Below are 19533 nucleotides of genomic sequence, written 5' to 3'. Positions count from 1 at the left end.
AGTCTAATTTATGGCCTCATACAGAGTCCCCCCACAGATTATTTTTGTTACTGTCATGAGTCATATGGTAAAACATAGTTCTCAAACCCTCAGGTGGTGGAGGATCTGCACAGTGTGACCTTTTGTGATATGGGAGTTAGATTTTAACCATTATAACCCATTTTTCCGTACTACAGAAAACACTTCTGCACCTTAAACACACAGAAGAGGCAGCTTGGTCATAAAATTAATTACTGTAACTTATTTTAAGGTCATCCTGGCACCATTGTTACCACTGGAGGTGAAGTTAATTATTAAAGCTTAAACAACAGGAGAATTGCTATGTTAGTTGCTTTTCAAAAGGAATGTAATCGTCTCATATTCTATAAAAGGAAGCACACAGGAGGCAGACACAAAGTACAGGAACTGATGTAGTTCCCACAGAGATTTTGGACACCAAACCATGCTCTTTCCAAATTCCAGATAGAGGGGCAAAAAAAGGGAAGCTATTATGAGTGTACTGTAGGTTTGTCCAAAACCACAGAAGTTTATAAAGTCTGGCCTCAGAGTCTAGGTCCTTCTCCAAATTCAGTACATACCTTAATGGGACGAGAGAGATTAAACAAACACTACATGTGTTTAGGAACAGATTCTCTGAAGCTAGCACAGGAAAGTGTTAATTCTACCTGTCGCCCTCTCTGAGGCTTCTTGCTATGAAGGGAAGGTATTTAAGTTTGTGGCAGACCTTCTTGGGCTCCCAGAAGCCCTGATCATCCCCTTCTTGGTTAGTGTTGCCTAGAAGACTGCTTCAGTACACCACACAGCAGCCAAGGGGGCATCCATGATTCTCTGTTAATGGCAGACATTCCATTCCCTAGCTCCCTTCCTTGAGAAGCTGCCCTTTGACTTTACTGCCTAGTTTTTCAGTTCATGTAAGAGATTTACCCAAAGGATCTTCATAAACAGGTGAGGACCATGATCACTGCCTGAGCAGGACTGTAGGAATGAAAGAGGGGATGAAGAAGGGTGTTGCGCAGGGGAAGGAGGGCCTAGACAAAGATGGAATGGACGCTGGAATGGCTCCTGCACAAGAGAATTGAGTTAAAAGGTTTCTTGCACTTTCACCTTTTCCTTTTGTGTGCATGGGTAGGGGCGAGTGTGACACATGTGGCAATCTCCAGGGAAGATAAGGTTCGTGTGTTTTTTTTATTTGAAATATTGCCTTTTAATCATAGTTTATTCTTTCTTTTGTATTGGAAATTAACCAAGGTATTGAAATTGGGTGATTGAAAATCCCAGCCTAAATTGTTTTTCTAAGGAGGCTAAGTGAGCTAGATGCCCAACTCCCATTGACTTTCTGTTGTAAACAGGCACATTTGAAAATCCAAGCTTTAAGGACCAACTGAAAATAATAATAATCTTCAAAGATGGGTTAAGGCAGAGGGATAAAACTTCAGGTTCTCCACCTTTGCAAATGTAGCCTGTAATGTGACATGTTAAAATGTTATGACATCATTTTGTGACGTGATGATATTGTGTCTTGCCAGCAGGACACTGTATCTCAGTGACACTGAGTTGCATCATTTGGATCTGGTAAAATAGTCACAATAGAATACACACGCACAAAGGGTGCCTAGATTGCAAGGGATTAATAATAGAAATTTCTATTTTTAGGTCCCTAGTCTGTATGTGACCCATAATGGAAGCAGAGACTGTAAGTTATTTCATTTGTTGGCTGTTCAGTTGCCTATGTGGAATTCAGGTTAGATCCTGGTGGGTAGGTGTCCACATCATTAAACCACCAAAACAACTGGCATTCAGCAGAAGGCCTGGATTGGATTCTAGAGTTATTCCAGTAGGTAAAGATAAAGCCAGTAGGGAGTATTCTGTGGAAACTTGACCTGTTCTTGTCCATGAGCATGGCCATTCTGGGGAATAAATATAAGATTCCTTCACTAGGGAATTCAATCTACCATCTTTGACAAACATGACATTCAATAGTCATTAAAAAAAAAAAGTAGCACAAAAAGTATTTATTTTTATTTACTCAAATTAATTTTGTATATTTCTTGTGTCTGCAAGCTAGGTGGTTAGCTTTTCAGGATGCAGACAGATCCCCGAAAACTGGCAGCATCTTATGAAATTGGGGGAAGATGCACTGACTCTAATCAAACTCATAAGCAAGAGACAAAAAAATAAAGATATGTTACCTTTTCCGCTTCTTCAATAGTTTATTAATATTGCAACAAAACTAAAATTAGTAGCATTAAATAAGTGTTAGCTCCTACAACTACCAGATCTTTAATGTGGTAAATCTGACATTGGTTCTCAAGTTTTATGCTTTGAATTTTTCTTCACAATAATTTCTAGCCAGAAGCTGTGCTTCATGCTGTGACAGGAGAGAAAACAGTGGAAGGCCTATCACAGTGAGATGGAAGAATAGAGATGAGCAGTTTGTAATCTGAGATTAGTGGATAAAGAGACTAGAGGGAAAATACATTTACTGGTTAAAAAAAAAAAAAAATTACCCACTTAGAGTTAATGCAAAGCACCCCCCGAGCCAGTGAATTTGAGGGTCGGAGTGTCAAAATCAAAATAAATATTTAACATGTTGACTTTGTGTAAAATTACAGAAGCATCACATAACTCACTTTAATTATGGAGTCAGTAGCAAGTGCTAAGCAGGAGAGACAGGAGTTTGCGATGATAGCATGTCCAGGCTTTGTATTTGTCTATAAATAACCTACTGGGTACTAGATATGAAACCTCTTGCAAAAATACTCCACAGTTTAATATGATCTGAGCTTAGGCTATCTGTTCAAAGAGGCAGTCTGTAGGGATTGTTTTACATGCAAATGTTAGGTGGGAAGTGTTGTGGATAGTGGTTAGAACAGGAGGTGGGTTTTATTTTTAACTGTCCAGTTACTCATTATATGACCTGGAACAAGTCACCTTAGCTCTTCCAGTATCTTGCTGTAAAATGGGACTAATTATCCCTTACAATCTTTGTCAACTGTTGGCATGATGGCCACCATCTTGGCCTAACTTGCTAGGAATTGAACTGGAGACCTCCAAAGATAAAGCATAAGATGATACAACTTGAGCTAGCTCATGTCCTCTATGTATCAGGGTAGAGCATTACACTTGGAGATCCTTAAATGCAAGGTGCTATACATGTGCAAAGTACTGCTAACAGGTTATTTTAGTAAACCCTTATTCACAGAAACCTCTTTACACTTTTCAGGGGGAGTTTCCTGAATAGGGAGTGAGTAAAAATTGAGTGATGATTCAGTCCCATGTGTTTTTATTTGAAAATGCTTTTTAAAAAAAATATGGCTAGGAAACTCTAGTGGATCCTTAACATTAGCACAGCTCAGCTGTGAGTGCTGCTGCAGAGCTGTTACAGATCCTGCTTTGTACTTGAGCACAGTCACACAGTTCCCTGCGAGTCACAGGAGTTGAAGCCACTCCTCTTTTGCAGAGATATTTTGTTTCTGATTTGAGTTGAGAGGACCAATCAGAGGGCTGCACTGTTTCACTGTACTGTCAGATTGCAACCTTCCCCTACTCCAGCTAATCTCTGTAGCCTTCTTTGGTGTAGGCACAGCAGGCTGCCTCTAACACACACAATATATTAGCAGTAGTGCTGAAGTCTGTGTCAGTGCCGATGTTTAAAATGAGGTGGTGGCTGCTGTCCCTCCTATTTGACAGCTGAATTTTTACTCCGTGTTTCACGATCATCACTGGAAGAGCTGGGAAATTTTGTTGCCACTGGCATTTTTTTTAATTTAAATGTCATCAATGGGCGTTTCTCCTTCTGCTCTAGCATAATTGTCCTGTTCACAGATATTAAGACTAAGAAGCTTGATTCTTTAAGGCTTGTATCCAAGGGCATCAGTCATTAACACACTGAGCTACATCTGCTTCTTGGCTAAGACTGAAGAAAGACATCTTAAGCTGGAAATCCTGCTTGCTCGCCGCTCTCTCTCTCACACGCACTGCATATGCTGCAGCAGATTCTTTTTTTTTATTCCAAAAGGCTGCCTCACTTTGGAGATGCAGTGACAAGATAATGAAGTAAAAGTCTCCCATTTCCAAGAAAGAAAATTATAGGAGTCAGCAACTGAAAGGGAAGAACAAGTTAAATAGCAGTAGCAACAGAAGAGGAGTGGAAGGAGGACAGTGGTTGAGAATTAAAATAAAATTAGAGGAAACAGGTGGAAGGCTCACAAGACACTGAGATAATTTAGGCTTAAGTGTCAGTTTCATTCATTCTGTTATTTTCTAAGCAGTTTTTGGAGATTCCTAAGCAGTGCTGTTTTACTATAGTGGCTTCCCAAACCTGCGTTTTCACTCTCTCTGGCTGCTGCTGCTACTACTGTTGCTGCTGCTGACAGAAACGTGTTAGGAAAGCAGAAAGAGAAAATGCCAGCCATCCTGGTGGCCTCCAAAATGAAATCGGGACTACCTAAACCCGTACACAGCGCTGCTCCCATCCTGCATGTCCCAACGGTCAGGACCATCCCACAACCCTGTTACCTGAAGTTTGGGAACAAGGTGGAGGTGACCAAGCCATCATATTCCAGCCAGATCCCCCTCAAATCACCTCATGGACATGAGAATGCAGGGGATGGCTTTCCCCTCAGGAAGAGTAACTCTCTAGAAAATGGATTTGACACACAGGTTAGAAAAGTGTGGTCTTTTGAGAGGGGTGTGTGTGTGTGTGTGTGTGTAGGGAGGTGGTGTTTGGTGGACGTGTCACTATTTTTGGTGGTGGCAGGAGGTGATCTTGGTTTTTTAGTTGGTTTGGTGGCAGGGTGTTGGTTGTCAGGTGTGCTGTGTATTTGGGGTATGTGATTTACATTTATAGGGGTGTTGACTGGGTGGGTGTGTTCTGCGTTTGTGCTGGTCTCTGATGATGGAAGGGCTGCTGGTTGTGGTGGGTGTATTTTGTATATGGGGGGATGGTTTGTGATTGTATGTGTTGATGGGCAGGTTGACATGTTCTATATTCAACTGCAGTGTATAGAGAATATATTATCAGTCAGATTGTACTCTTGAATGCAACTGGCTATCTAGGAAATTCATGCTAAATGGAATTTTCCATCTTTAGACTGCAAATACATGTCATCAGAAACAGCACTTCATTTATAATATGCGGTATTTAGGTTTCACTTGAATGTGCATCTTTGTGGTTCTTTAAATATGTTGCTTTCCACTGTGAGAGAAGAAATGTACGTTCCTTCACTTGTTTTATTTTTGCTAGTGTACTAACGTTTTCAGCATGGATCAGATTGCCTCTCTACTGCTGATGCCTCAATGTGCTTGACAGCAGTGTAAGCAAATAGTATGTTAGAGTACTATGGTGTGAGCAAAACGGATGGTCCGCTGCAGCAGCAAACTGAACTGATTAACATTATATAGAGGTTGCTGTGTAGGTGTGTGGTGTATTTTGAAAATAGCCCTACATATCATGAACCTCCTCTGCAGGCATTTGAAACTGGGAGGAGGTGGGTGATGCACTAGAAATGGGGTCTTTTTGAATGAATCCTAGCTGTCCCCTCTTTCCCCCAGAATACTGGGTCATCTGTGCCGTCTAGGGATTGCACAGTGTGGCCTTGTAACCTCTTCTCTTAGCAATAGCATGACTGCTGATTTGGTGCATTTGGCCTCCTGCTCTGCATTTTAGGATATGCTGCATTTTTCTGGCAGACAGGGTGACGTATCAGGCTAGTCAGGCCAGACTAATGTGACTGTACCAGTTCCTGAGGGATTGAAAGCAAAAAAAGGAAACATGCTAGTGGTGTCAGAGAGGTGGCAGCAGACAGACTGACCTTTGCATCACATCATGCTCTTAAGAGAGGAACAAATGCTATTCCTTCTAATCCTTGAGTTTTCCCTTCTAATTCCGAAATGTCAGCAAAATCTCTGCATACACTGCTTGCTATCTCGCTGAGACATGCCTTGGTTCTGTATTAAGTTTTCACTGCTGCATAAATGTTTATTATTCATTGGTATTGTCTCATTTTAAATAGTAATTTAGGCATAAAGAGACTATTAGAGTTGTGGAGTTTTGAGAGGGTGTATTTTAACCTGTATATAGATGTGAAGCACATGTTTGTATATCATACTGAATTGAGTGTTTTAGCAAGGCAAGAATTAGGCAAAAAAAATGTAGGAGTTTCTTATTGAGTTTGGGGTGATTTGTTGCCACAATCTGTGGGAGAAATCCTAATTTATTAGCAATGCCCATTGACTTATTTGGGTCCAAATCTCAGCAGGTGACTAGCACCTCTTAGGATTGGTCCAGACCATATATGATTACGTATTTTTGGTGTTATGTTAACTGGGTTAAAACTCTGGTAATCACATTTCTTTTATGCTCTGTTTATTGTTCCCGCCCTAATTACCTCCATGCCCATGTGGGTATTATGCACAGCTGTTCCCACTCAAGATACTGACTTGGGACATTGATCTACACTTAATAAGTTTCTTCCAGACCAATTATATCAGAGCTAGTGTTCTCTTCCCCCCTCCCCCACTATGAGGGTTTCTCCTGTCGGATGGCAATGGTATTTTCCTCCTAAAAAGCATGCAGCTGCATCCAGGTAGAGGAAACATAGGACTGGAAGGGACCTCGAGAGATCATCTAGTGCAGTCCCCTGCACTCATGCCAGGATTAAGTACTATAGAGGATGCCGAGCCTAATAGTCCCACACAGATTGATTCTGGAACAGTTTACCCAGGACTAAATATCTCTAGAAGGTTCCCAGAGCCTGCTTCTGAGGAGTGAATAGGCATGTCCACAGCAATATTTCTACCTTAGGTACTTGTATAGCCCCCGCTACCGGAGTATCTGAGCACCTTATCGTCTTTGATGTAGTTCTCCTCACAACATATCTGTGAAGTAGGGAAGTGTTACGGATGGGGATCTAAGACCGAGAGAGACATTGAGTGATGTGCCCAAGGTCCTAGGGGTAGTATGTGGCAGAACAGGGAATTGAACCCAGGTCTGGAGTTCTAGGCTGGCAATCTTTTCTAGCAAATTTGGTCAGCGACCTCTAGTCAGGGGCTTTGTCAGTGCACCTCAATCCCAAGCCATTGTCCATGGCTGTTTTAGCATTGGGCTCCCCTACCTTGACATCTTAGGTCCTGTATGGTACTTTGGAACATGACTGGTGAGCCTCTGGCCTAGCTGAAATACTCTTTGTTTTTAATTTGATGATATTTTCGGCAGTTACAAGCCCTAGGCCTGGGTGCCATGTATCATCCTGTTCACCCTACAATTTGCTACCCTCCTTGACTGGCATGATGACACCTTTCTTGTGGTCTGGGATGGGCAGCTTCCCTCTCCTCCTAACCAAGCCTGCTCTTCAGTCCGGCTAGAAGGTAGCTCTGAAGAGCTGCAAAAATCAGACTCTTCTCATTGTTACCTTGTGGCAACCTGTAATGTGAAGTAGCCCAGAGAGTGGCAGCCAGGAGAGTATTCTTAGGTCTTGTCTCAAACATGGCAGAAAAGTGAGCTGGTTGACCCTGTCTGCTGGGTCTTTCATCATGTCCTGTTTTGTAAATATTTTTACTGTGTTGTTGCTATTTTCATTGGGCAGAATTTTGGCTGCCTGTGTAGTTTACTTTGTAAAAAGTCATGCACTTAACAAACTCCCAGCAGGCAGAGGAAGTGTTGGGAGGAGACTGAGTACCCCACTTCTGGCACCTTTGAAACACAGTTGTTGCTCTACAGGTGCTGCACTGGAGGAGCCAGCACAGGGCATATTGGGATGTGGTCAAGGGGTCTGGAGTGAGGTACATATATTAGTGGCTGCTATGCCCAGCCTTCCTACAGTAAGGAAACAGGTGCACATTAATGCAGCTTTCGATGCATAAATTTCTCCAGTTACTCTCTGTCTAGGAATTTATGCCTTTTTCGTAGTATCTGAGCTCCTATTTGGAGGATGGTTATGCCTCTTTCCCTGCACTTGGCTCTGTGATTTATTGTGGGGAAGGAGCCCCGTTTGTTGTTTAGAGCGGGAAATTAGGAGTCAGAACAGCTGGGTTCTAGTCTGGGCTGGTTTCTGTGTGTGTCAAGTCACTTGCACATTAATAATATTGAGTGCCTCTATTTTTGAGTGTGTATCCCTGGATATTTTGAACTTGATTTTCAGAGGACCTGTGCAGTCATTGCTCCCGCTGACATTAAGTGGAGTTTGGGGGTCACAAAAATTCTGAAAATCAATCCCAAGTTGTCATCAAGATGGGAACACTGAAAATCAATGGCCACTTCTGATTATTTTGACTTTTTCTTTGTCTCTAATCTGTAAAATGGGGATAATGGCTATATTCCAGGCACATTTTATGCCTTAATTAGTACCATATAAGTGAAATGTAGTAATTAAAATCTGTGTAATTTTTATAAAAGCAGTTTTAGTGCATTTTAGAGGCACTTTCTAAAGAAAGATCCAAAACTCTTAGCTTCAAGTTCCAGTGCTAGACTGAAACCTTAAATTGATGAATCACTATAATGTCATTGCTGTTGTATTTTCACTCATTTGTGCATTCCATTCATTCTTTTCAGAGTAGCAGCCGTTTTAGTCTGTATCTGCAAAAAGAACAGGAGTCCTTGTGGCACCTTAGAAACTAACATTTATTTGAGCATAAGCTTTTGTGGGCTACAGCCATTATACACATTGAATCTATTTTCCCATGTTAAGTATCCTCACACCTTCTTGTCAAACTGTCTGAAATTGGGTCATTTTGATTATCACTACAAAAGTTTTTTTTCTCCTGCTGCTAATTGCTCATCTTAATTATTTAGCCTCTTAGAGTTTGTATGGCAACCTCCACCTTTTCATGTTCTCTGTATTTGTGTATATATATCTCCTTACTATATGTTCCATTCTATCTATTTGATGAAGTGGGCTGTAGCCCACGAAAGCTTATGCTCAAATAATTTTGTTAGTCTCTAAGGTGCCACAAGTACTCCTGTTCATTCTTTTGTGTTTAATTCCCTGTATGGTTAACAATGGCTACCTCTTTGTGAAGTAATACTTACATTGTCTGATTTTGTAAATACCTACCAATAAATTATACCCATATTTATAGAGCAGTTTTGGAAATATTTAACTTTGTTTCCACAGAAACTTCCATCTAACAGATAACAAGATAGGGATCTGTCCTTTACTAAATGGGATTCACTAGTTTATTTTGTAAAAAGTCATTTGTATTTTGAGGAAATTATTAAATTTGCACTCATTTCTTAAGACAAAAATCACTGTTGACTACAATTCTTGGGGGGAGGAGAGTGTTTTAGGGATTCAATAATGAAAACATCAAGAAGATAATATTGCCTCAAGAATACAACCAGTTGCAACCTTGCTATATTATGTTAAAATTATAAATCTTGCCTTAACCATGAAAGACGCTTATGGATTTAATTAGTGCATTTTTTTTGCTATTGTGTAATCGTCTCTAGCTTCTTGCTCTTAACTTTGTGGGGAGAACATGGAGAGTGGTTATCTGCTAGTATCTGAGAACATTCATAGTTCAGACATTGTTTATTATTATGTTTTTATTAATTTTATCAGACACTTTATGGCTCCAAATCACTTTCTCACTGATTGTAAAACTTGATGGGGGAGAGATGTAGTGGCACAGTGGAAATACAGAGCATATCTACACTGCACCTGGACTGTGGGGGTTTAAACTATAGTGTGCACTGGCGTGCTGCACTGTAACGGCTCTGTGTAGTCCCTGGGAGCGCAAGCTAAATGATACCTAGTTCGGGTTAACATTGGCCTGTTTTCAGTGTGGCACTGACTGCAGAGCCCTCTTGTATGAGGGGGAGAAGTTAAGCAGAGCCTAGTCCCAATTGTGACCTCAGATATGCACATACAGGTCCCACTGACGCCAACTAAAGTTGTGTGGGGGTACCTGGTGGTAGAATTGGGCCTCAGATATCACCAGAGCTATGCTGAGAATTATAACCAGTAATACTGGCAACACAGACATAAAGGAGGCAAACTTATAATGGCTTTTGATTTGTAAGAAGCAAAAGTAAAAAACTTTTTATCATGTATAAAACGGAGAAAAAATGGTAGGAAAGAAATAATATTTTCAAACTTCTGTTAGAGAAGTCGCAACTATGGGTGGAGGAAAAAACCCCAAGAAATAAGAGTGGCCCCAATCCATCCAAAGACTTAAAACCATGCTTAACTTGAAGGAGCGTAGATTTTGGTGGGACTCTGTGGTGTTTAGATGTGCTTGTAATTATTAGAAGTGGGAGCACTGGCTGTTGGGAGTTTGAAAGGACAGGAAACATGAAGGAGCGGGGAGGAGTTGAGGAGACTGAGTGAGAGTTACAGAGAGTGCAGCAGCAGCTTGGTAAAGAGGTTTCCACTGTAAAAAATAAAGTCCTGTTGAAGCTTGTTAGTACCTTGCCTGCTTGATACAACAGACTCTTCATATGATTAAAATTAAGCGTGTGCTTAAGTACTTTCCTGAATCATAGACAATACCTGTACCTGTCAACGTTACAATTGTAACTTCCTTTTTGAGGGATTCCCACTAACACCTGTCATGAGGAAATTCAAACAGAAGTCGTCAGCTATGCCCTAGCCAAACTGTGCCCTATAATTGTGTTTGATAACAGTTTTGATAGCACTTTAATAGCTGCGTATTAATGAGTGCCAAATTACAGTGTGATTCCTCAGGAATTGTTACTACATAGAAACAACAACAACAAAAAAAGCATTCATAATTTGTTTTATAGTGATCATTACAGAGAATATAAAGGGCTGTCATGTTCCTCAAGCATTTGTACTGAAGATGAAAGATTTATAATGAAAACTCATGGGGTTCTTTTGGGCCTTTTTTGTTTTAAAGACCATGAAGCACCACTTGTTCTCAGTTTTCACTCACTGTTAGTTCTCTATCTAGTCCATTATAGGTTACATGGTGAACAAGCAGGCACTCATCATGACTGTCCTTCTGATTACAGGATAATTGGGGCACTCCTTCAGAATGCCAGTAAATTAGCACCTGGTCACCATAAATACAGTCTTTCAGAAGTTCACTGCCCTCCATGCAAAAACATCTAGGGTAGGCTTTTCAGAAGTCCTCGATGTGGGCCTGACTCTGCTCCCATTGAAGTCAATGAGAATTTTACCTTTGACTGTACTGGGAGAAGAGTTAGGCCTACGCTGACTGTTTTTGAAAATCCTTCCTTTAAGCTAAATACCCTTCCTATTTCCATTTTCTAGCTGTATATGGTACTTCTGTGTTCTCCATTATGGTAATATCTGAGCACCTTTGTAATATCTGAGCAATCTTTAATGTATTTATCCTCACAATATTCCTGTGAGGTAGTGTAGTACTATTCGTCCCATTGTACAGGTGGGGAACTGAGGCAAAGAGAGACCAAATGGCTTGCTCAAAGTCACAGAGAAAGGCTGTGGCAGACCAGATAATTGAATCCAGCCCTTTAGAGTCTCTGTGTAGCACCCTGACGACTGGACTATTATTTTCCTTTCTGGTATTTGCTTATCATATTCTCCCTGTGTATTCTGACTATGCCCTTCAGGCTTCAGCCCTTGAAACTTCTCTTTTCCCATGAATCAAAATTTCTCCAGTGAGTACAGCCCCACTTTTGTTGCCCCTAATTTTTTAAATAATTGTTATGGCTCACCACTTTAACCCTCTTGTTGTTCTTTCTGTATAACAGTGCCCAAACTGGACACCACTGTCCTGCTGTGCTCTAACCAGTAATGAGTTCATTGTGGCGAATAATTTCTTCCTTCTTGTTACTCTGGTCTCCTGTTTTTACTAGGGTGACCTGATTTTATAGGGACAGTCCCGATATTTGAGGCATTTTCTTATATAGAAGCCCTTACCCCCCTACCCTCTGTCCTGATTTTTCACACTTGCTGTCTGGTCACCCTGGTTTTTACATCTTAGTGTTCTGTTTTCCTTTCAAGCTGCAGTGGGATATTTCTCTGACAGCTTTAGGGATTTCCTTTCTAGCACGCCTGCATTTTTTGCTCATTCTGTCTTATAGAGAACATCTCCCTTCTTATGTATGTTCTTTGTTTTCTTTAATTTTTTTAGACTCCAGACTTTCTGATTTAGGCTCAAGTGCACTGAAAAACATCAGCTATTTCTCCACATATGCCTCAAACCTTTCTGACTCTTCTGACTTTTTATGGGTTTAATTCCATTCCACTATTAGCTGGTTGTACTCTGAGAGAGATTCCACATATAGTCTGGTAGTACTCAGAGAGATGTATATATGTATATACAGAGTAAGAGTGCAGAGATGGTGAAATTGAGAGAGAATGAGCATTCTGCGTGTGCCAGAAGATTGGCCTGACTAGCACTTCATCTTCCATGAGTATTCTTAGCAAATCATCTGGGAGACTTTATGACAGTCTCCCAGATGATGGAGACTGTCATAAAGTAATTTTCTCTGCCCTGAGTCAAAATGCTGTTGTGCAAAAAATTAATAATATGAAATGTAAAAGATATCACAATGGTGGGCACTGTAGATCGGGTTGGGCAAACTATGGCACAGGGGCTGCATCTGGCCCTTCAGATGTTTTAATCCAGCCCTCAAGCTCCCACCATGGAGCGGGGTCTGGGGCTTGCTCCGCTCCAGCCAGGGAGCGGCTTCGGGGGCTTGCCCCCCTCCCCATGTGCTATGGTTCCGCGCGACTCGCAGAAGCAGCAGCATGTCTCCCCTCTGGCTCCTATGTGAAGGGGCAGATGGGGCTCCGCACACTGCCCCCACCCCAAGTGCTGCCCCCGCATCTACCATGGCTCCATGGGAACCATGGCCAATGGGAGCAGCAGGGGCAGCATCTGCGGACGGGGCAGTGCGCAGTGCCACCTGGTCGCGCCTCTGCATAGAAGCCAGAGGAGGGGACATGCCGCTGCTTCTGGGAGCTGCTTGAGATAAGTGCCACCCAAAACCTCCACCACTCACCCCGTCCCACACCCCAACCTTCTGCCCGAGCCCTGATCCTCCTCCCACCCTCTGAACCCCTTGGTCCCAACCCAGAGCACCCTCCTGCACCCTCATCCCAAGCCCCACCCCAGAGCCCACACCCCCAGCCAGAGCCATCACCCGCTCCCACACCCCAACCCCCAATTTCGTGAGCATTCATGGCCCACCATACAATTTCCATACCCAGATGTGGCCCTCGGGCCAAAATGTTTGCCCACAGCTGCTGTAGATGCAGGGAGGGGAAAGGAGGCTGTAGGAGAAGAAGGGATAGCCGGATTTCTCTTCATTTCCACTCTCAGAAACCTCTGAGACTTCACCTGCAAATAGTAAAGACTATTGCCTCCAGATGCATTTTCTGGAAAATTGGAACTATTTACCTGAAACCTTACTGTCATCAAATTGGGCGTGTGTGTTGGATAAATAGGGCCTGGACCTTTGTCTGTTTTCCCCCAGGCACCAAGGTAACAGGCAGCTAAAACAGATGGAGTGAGCCCCAAAATATTCTTTCCAATAGAAGTTTGCAAAACCCCAACCACTCCATTTTTGGTGATCTCTGTGTACAGAGGGACAAAAGTACAAACATTTATTACCTCCCCTCAGTTTTGTTGAGGGGGTGAAGAGGGATTAGTTAAGTGGAACCCAAATCCAAACCATACCTGTTTTTTGCTTTGGAAAACCGAATCCTGAGTGAGGATGTTTTGTAAAACTGGGGTTGCTTTTACTGATATCTGCTTTCCAGTGATCAGTGCTTTGAGAATCATTGTCCAAGCAATAATCTTGGTTCCACGATTGTTAATTCAGAGGTGAGATAATGTCTCATTTTTGTCACTATAGATTTTTAATGCCTATAGATCTTTTTTACCTTTTCCTGTCAAAGGAGACATTATTTTTGATATCAATAATTAATTTCTTATTAATTTTCCTGAACTTGTAACACAAAATCAATACTTTGAGAGACCTTAAGAAAATCCAGTTTTGAAGAGTCTGACTGATGGGCCTTGAGTGATGCATGACTTTTTCCATTTATCATTTCAGTTTCTGCCTATTCCAGATTTTGGGCCAAATTCTGGACTATAACTGTGGTGTAAATCAGGGGACACTTCCACTGAAGTCAATGTCCTGAAGGCCTTGCTCTGCTTTCATTAATATCAGTGACTTTAGTGGAGGTACTCTGGATTTATACTCTGGTAAGTGAAAGTAGAATTTGGTCTTTAAATTGAGTTTCTTTTGTTGAGGCAAACTGCAGAAACACGGTGTGACTTGGATTTGTTTCCAAGAGATTTTTTACCTGGTTAAAAATACACTGGTAAAATATTATTTTTAGAAAATTTTGTATTTGAAGCATATAAATTGCCAGGCTCCATGTGTATTATTAGTCATGAACTGTTGGTACATTTTGTAACAGGGAGCTGCTGGTTTTCCATTCACCAAGTACTGGCATTCAGTCAAACACTTGTCACTTATTTGCAAGCCTCTAATTTTATCTGAAAATTGTTCTTTGTGAAATAGTTTGTAGAAACATTTGAAGTTTCTATAGTTATGCAAAGAATGGGCATGGAAATAATTGCTAAAACATAATAAATAAAACATTAAAACAAATTGATAAAACAGGTTGCTTTATATTTAAATCAGCCTCAGATCCCAGTTACACCATCTTATTTTTTCCCCTTGAAAGTATTTTTAGGTGTTGACCAAGGATTATTTTTCATCCTATACTTGGCTTATTTTAGAACTGGAAGCAGCATGTGGGAAAACAATAAATGAGAGGAAAAATATCTAGTTTTCAGATCTCAAAAATATTGATACCTTTATTAAACTGCCTTTACTAGTTTTGTCTCTGTGTTGGTACTATTTTGGATTGTGATCTCATAAGTCTTCGTTTTCTCCTAGACCTTCTCTTATATCCTACACGGTGTCCAGTCCGTTGTCTTGAATGATCCTTTGACCCCTTCTCCCATTCTCCTGTCTTTTTTCTCCCCTCCTCCATAATGGCTAGAGTAATCTTCTTATTCCTGAGTGTTAAGCAACCTTTCTCTCCCTCTTTAAATCTTTCCTTATGTACTCTTCTTTTCGTTAGTCATCCACTGCTATGATTCCATCTGCTCCTATCTTCCTATCTTGTACTTTGTATCACATCCATCCTTTTATACTTTAGGCAGCATACATCAGGGACTTTGGTTATGTGTTTTGGCAAGTGCCATACACACATGTGGTACCGTGTACGTACTGAACAGCAGTTTGGCAGTGGATAGAGACTAGGCATGGCAGAAGGCACGTGGATAAGCTATCAGCTAGAAAAAGAACTCATTGATTCCTTCCCAGGAGTTGGTTGGCTTTTGAGTTTACTTTAATATTCAAATAGGCAGGATAACTGTCAGATTAAAAGGACTAATATTGGGGTCTGCATTTCAGCTTTATTAAGAACCTAGTGAGTCTTAATTTGGTAATAATGCTTAGGGGGAAATATAGCCAGTGCTGTGAATTATGAGACTTAGTGCAATGGGTTCATAAATCCCTCAATCCTTAATTTGGAATCAGTAGTCCTTCCAGTCCCAAGACTATTCAATCCAATTTGTCCTTCCTTTGGAAACAAAAGGAGGGGATGGTGTTAGATGTTTCACTTGACACCTACAACCCACACACTGGATAGTGATACTGCAGATGCAGTTTTGACAGTGAGGAGTACCTTGGAGGCTCAAAAGGGGTTCTCAGACTTCAGTGCAACAAAAATTACTGCACGACCCCAGGAAGGGGGACCGAAACCTGAGCCCACCTGAGCCCTGCCATCCTGGGTGGGTAGCCAAAGCCAAAGCCCAAGGGCTTCAGCCCTGGGCAGGGGGCCTGTAGCCTGAGCCCCATCATCCAGAGTGGTGCAGCTCAGGCTTTGGCCCAGGCCCCAGCAAATCTAACACCAGCCCCATTAAAACGAGGTCGCAACCCACTTTGAGGCCATGACCCAGAGTTTGAGAACCGCTGAGCTAGGCTGATTAATAGCATATGATGGCAAAAGTAGACTTCTCAGCCAAATTTCCCTTGTGTACCCACAAAGCAAAGGATATTTGGAAATTGATGACTTGTTCATTGGTATAGAGACTTCATAGCCATGTGTATTACTAGAAATTACTATTCGAGCTGTAATGAGATGCAAAGTTACATTTTCTTATAGAAACTTCATTACAAATGGTGCTCTAAATGTGTGTCCCCACAGTGAAGAAGTTCAGAACAGGCTCAGGGAACACATTTACAATTTGAAAAGATCAGTGCACAATTTTGATTGCAGCTAGCTAACTTAATTGTCAGTGGAGCAGTCCATTGAGACAAATTTGATCAACATATAAAGTCCTCCTTACTCAAGAAGATCATATAAACATCTTAGTCTGATTTCAAAACTAGTTTTAAAGACAACATACTTATGATTAAATCAAACAACCACTTCACCATTTGAGGCCAGTTGAGGGAATATTTTAGTGGTGGGTTTGTTTGTTTTGCTCAAGGACTAATCAAGGATTAGTCAGGTTTTCAGGATGAGTTTACACATACTCGTCTTTTCTGTGACTTTGTTGGGATTGATTACTTTGAACAAAAGTGAAGATGTATTTATCTTCATATTTTCAGCTTTGCCACTTTACTCCTCTCCAAACTGCTTTGGAATGCACCAGCTCCAGGGTCTTGGACATACTGTCCAGTTTGAAAAAACAAACCCTGCCAAAAACTGACTGTTAAAAATCTGGCAAAAAGGTATGTTTCCTCTAGTTCAGAGAACTGAGTGGAGAGTTAGCATCCTATTGCTAAGCAACGGGCTAGCAGGGGAATTCTAATGAACTTGCTTTAATTTACAGAATCAAACCATTTTTTGCTTTTTTAAGAGGGAGAAGGAGCTGTTGCCTAGGATTTCATTTCCAAGTAATCGATACAAACTCTTCTCTCTCTCTCCTCTAAAACAGGGCAGACTTTATGTTTTGTTGGCTTTCTAGGAGGTGTTAGCTTTTTGGCCCTTCGACTGTATGGCTTTTAACCTCGTGGCATAGTGGTCTTTGGGGATTCAACCATTTGACCCCAAATCAATGAGACCAGTAGTACTGAGAGACTCTGCTTTTGATTGCCATAGAGCAGACCTTTTTGCAATCTTCCCTTTTTCTTGCACTCAGGAGAAGAGACAGACTTTCCCTGTGACTTTTCAGAATAGCTCAGTGATGGGAAGGAAATGCAAAATTGAAAGGAAATGGGAACAAGCTCATTAGTTTGACCCATGCCTACAGTGTCTTTGTGTAAAAAGACAGACATTCTGTTTTGTGGAAGTGCACCTTTGAGCACATCCCTTCGCACTGAGTCTAGACAGATTGTCCGTCAATGCAAGAATACTTGCTACAGACAGAGCGTTAGGCTGCACTAGGGCAATAGCCACAGATCATTGCCGCTGCTGCAGCAGCTTGAATTCTTTCTGATCTGTGACCGGGAGAATTTGGCACATTGTCATGTGCTTAGTCATTCCAGGGAAGGTGCGCAGGGGAAGAATGGCCAGCTGTATTACTTGTCAGCACCATCTGCTGGCCTGTCTATAGATTTTCTGTAGTTCAACCCCAGTATCTCTCCCAAGAAGTTCTCCATTCTGTTTCTTCCTCACTGCCCATTTCCTGTTAATGATTCTATTTTGAATGGTTAGATTTACTGTGTTCGCTTAGGAGACCAGGTGTTCCTGTGGTTGACATTGGACTGGGGCAATGGAGATCTGGGTTCATTTCCCTGCTCTGACACAGACTTCCCATGTGATCTTGGAGAAGTCACCTACTTTGTGTCTGTTTCCACATCTGCAGATAATAGGGAAGAATTATCTCACAGGAGTGTTTGAGGTTAAATCATTAATGTCCATCAGACTCTCAGATTCTAAAGTGATGGAGTATGTAAGCACCAAGAGAGTTCCTTTCCCTCTAGTTCATCAGCGGAAGGTTGCATTGTACTTACTATAACTATCAGTGAATGTTATTCTACCCATATACATGACCTTTGAGAGCCCCCGTTTGTGGAGCCTGTGGCTTGGTTTTTCAATCAGCCCAGTTAGCTAGATCAGCTGTTTTTTGTTTTTAACATAAGTGCTCTCAAATTGACCTCGTGAAGCAAGTTTGCGGCTGCCATAGACTCTTAAACCAGGTTAAAAAGAATCTGGGGGGGGAGGGGGGAAGCAAATCTACAAAGGTCCAAAATATATCTTGGCAAATCACCCACTCTATTGTATAGTTCGAAGTTTGGGATGAAGCTTAATCTGTTGGCCACAACATATATGATTTAACTCTCACTCCTGCCTTCTGGGTTCTGTGGGATTCCACGGAGGAAGAATTTACACTGAACTGTGGAATGAAAGGGGAAAAATCACTGTAATTTTCAGATGAAACACAAAAGGCTGCAGAGAAATACTCGTTGGTATTCAGCATCATAATTGTGCCAACACCAACTTCTGCCAGCTCAGTGTTGCTGTGTCATCGCTTAAGAGCTGGCTGAGTGACCGATCCAATTTATATTTATTCCAAAGCGTTGAGGAGCAAGTTTGAAAGTTCAGTGTTCCCATGAGTTATAATTTGATTTTAAATAATTTTGCCCTGGTTCTTAGCAACTTACATAAATGTATTTTCAAAAGCAACCCCCTCTCCCCAATGTCCCCCTCCTGCCAGATTTCAGGCAAAAGAGCAGTAGTGGGGGGCGTGAAGGAAGTGCCCTTTAAATTGGAATTGTAAATGTTGTTTCAATACTTCTCCCCAACTGCAGTTGTCCTCCTGCCTTCTTTTTCAACAGTGGCTGAGGTGGTAGATGTGGTTTGGTCAGTGCCTCACATCATTGTAAGAGTGCCGTTAAATGCTAGCCTGAAATGGATGGTAACTAGGCTAACTCACCTGTTTAATTTAGAGCTGCAGGTGTGCACTTAACTCCTTCAGGAAAAGATTTCATAATACTCAACAAGATTGTATTCCCTGGAGTGGCACTCTGCATTTTTTTAAACTATTTGTCCACTCTTTCCACAGTTGCCTAGAGAATTTGAAGAGATTATTATTTATACCATGCCACAGTTGTGCATTGTGCTTTACAATGGTGTCCCTGCTTCAAAAATCTTAGTCTAAAGGGTTGATACTGCAAAATGGTGAATATCACCTGTGAGGTCTGAGCATCATTCAATTTCTACTGGCCTTGCAGGTTCAGACCCTAAATAACGAAGGATGGTCAGATTAGTGGGAGAGGGGACAGGTGTACAGTCCTGGATTACATGGATTACTGTATATACTCTGGACCCAACAGTTAAATTTCAAGGCTGATGGTGAGTAATTCCATGGCTCTTGGCATTCTGCAGACAGTAATGGAACATTATGATGGCATGAAGAGCTGAAGGAATTTCTACTCTGCCCTGAATAATTAACAAAAACTCAATGAGTGTGTGCTGGCAATGTAATCTTTTAATAACCACCCTCTTTGAAACAGATTTTGTCACAGACAGATTCTGCTTGGGAGGAGATGACTGTGACAATAGTCTCATGATTTGTTAAGCCCCTTAGAACTAGTTACATTTTATTTCA

The 19533-nt window shown here is 41.5% G+C and overlaps 1 protein-coding gene across 2 annotated transcripts in view; it reads left to right on the top strand.

Annotated features, from left to right (window-relative positions):
* Positions 1 to 3575: 3575 nt before the first annotated feature.
* NAV2 (neuron navigator 2) overlaps positions 3576 to 19533 on the top strand; it is a 364005-nt gene continuing 348047 nt past the window's right edge. For both annotated transcript variants that reach the window (XM_032794565.1, XM_032794560.1), the window contains exon 1: positions 3576 to 4662. In XM_032794565.1, the coding sequence (XP_032650456.1) occupies positions 4405 to 4662 (258 nt within the window). In that variant the 5' untranslated portion in view covers positions 3576 to 4404. The remainder of the gene's footprint in view (positions 4663 to 19533) is intronic.

Source organism: Chelonoidis abingdonii, chromosome 4 (assembly GCF_003597395.2).
Source record: "Chelonoidis abingdonii isolate Lonesome George chromosome 4, CheloAbing_2.0, whole genome shotgun sequence".
NCBI lineage: Eukaryota > Metazoa > Chordata > Testudines > Testudinidae > Chelonoidis > Chelonoidis abingdonii.
Note: the sequence above shows the minus strand (reverse complement) of the source record. Positions and strands in the feature narration are given on the sequence as shown.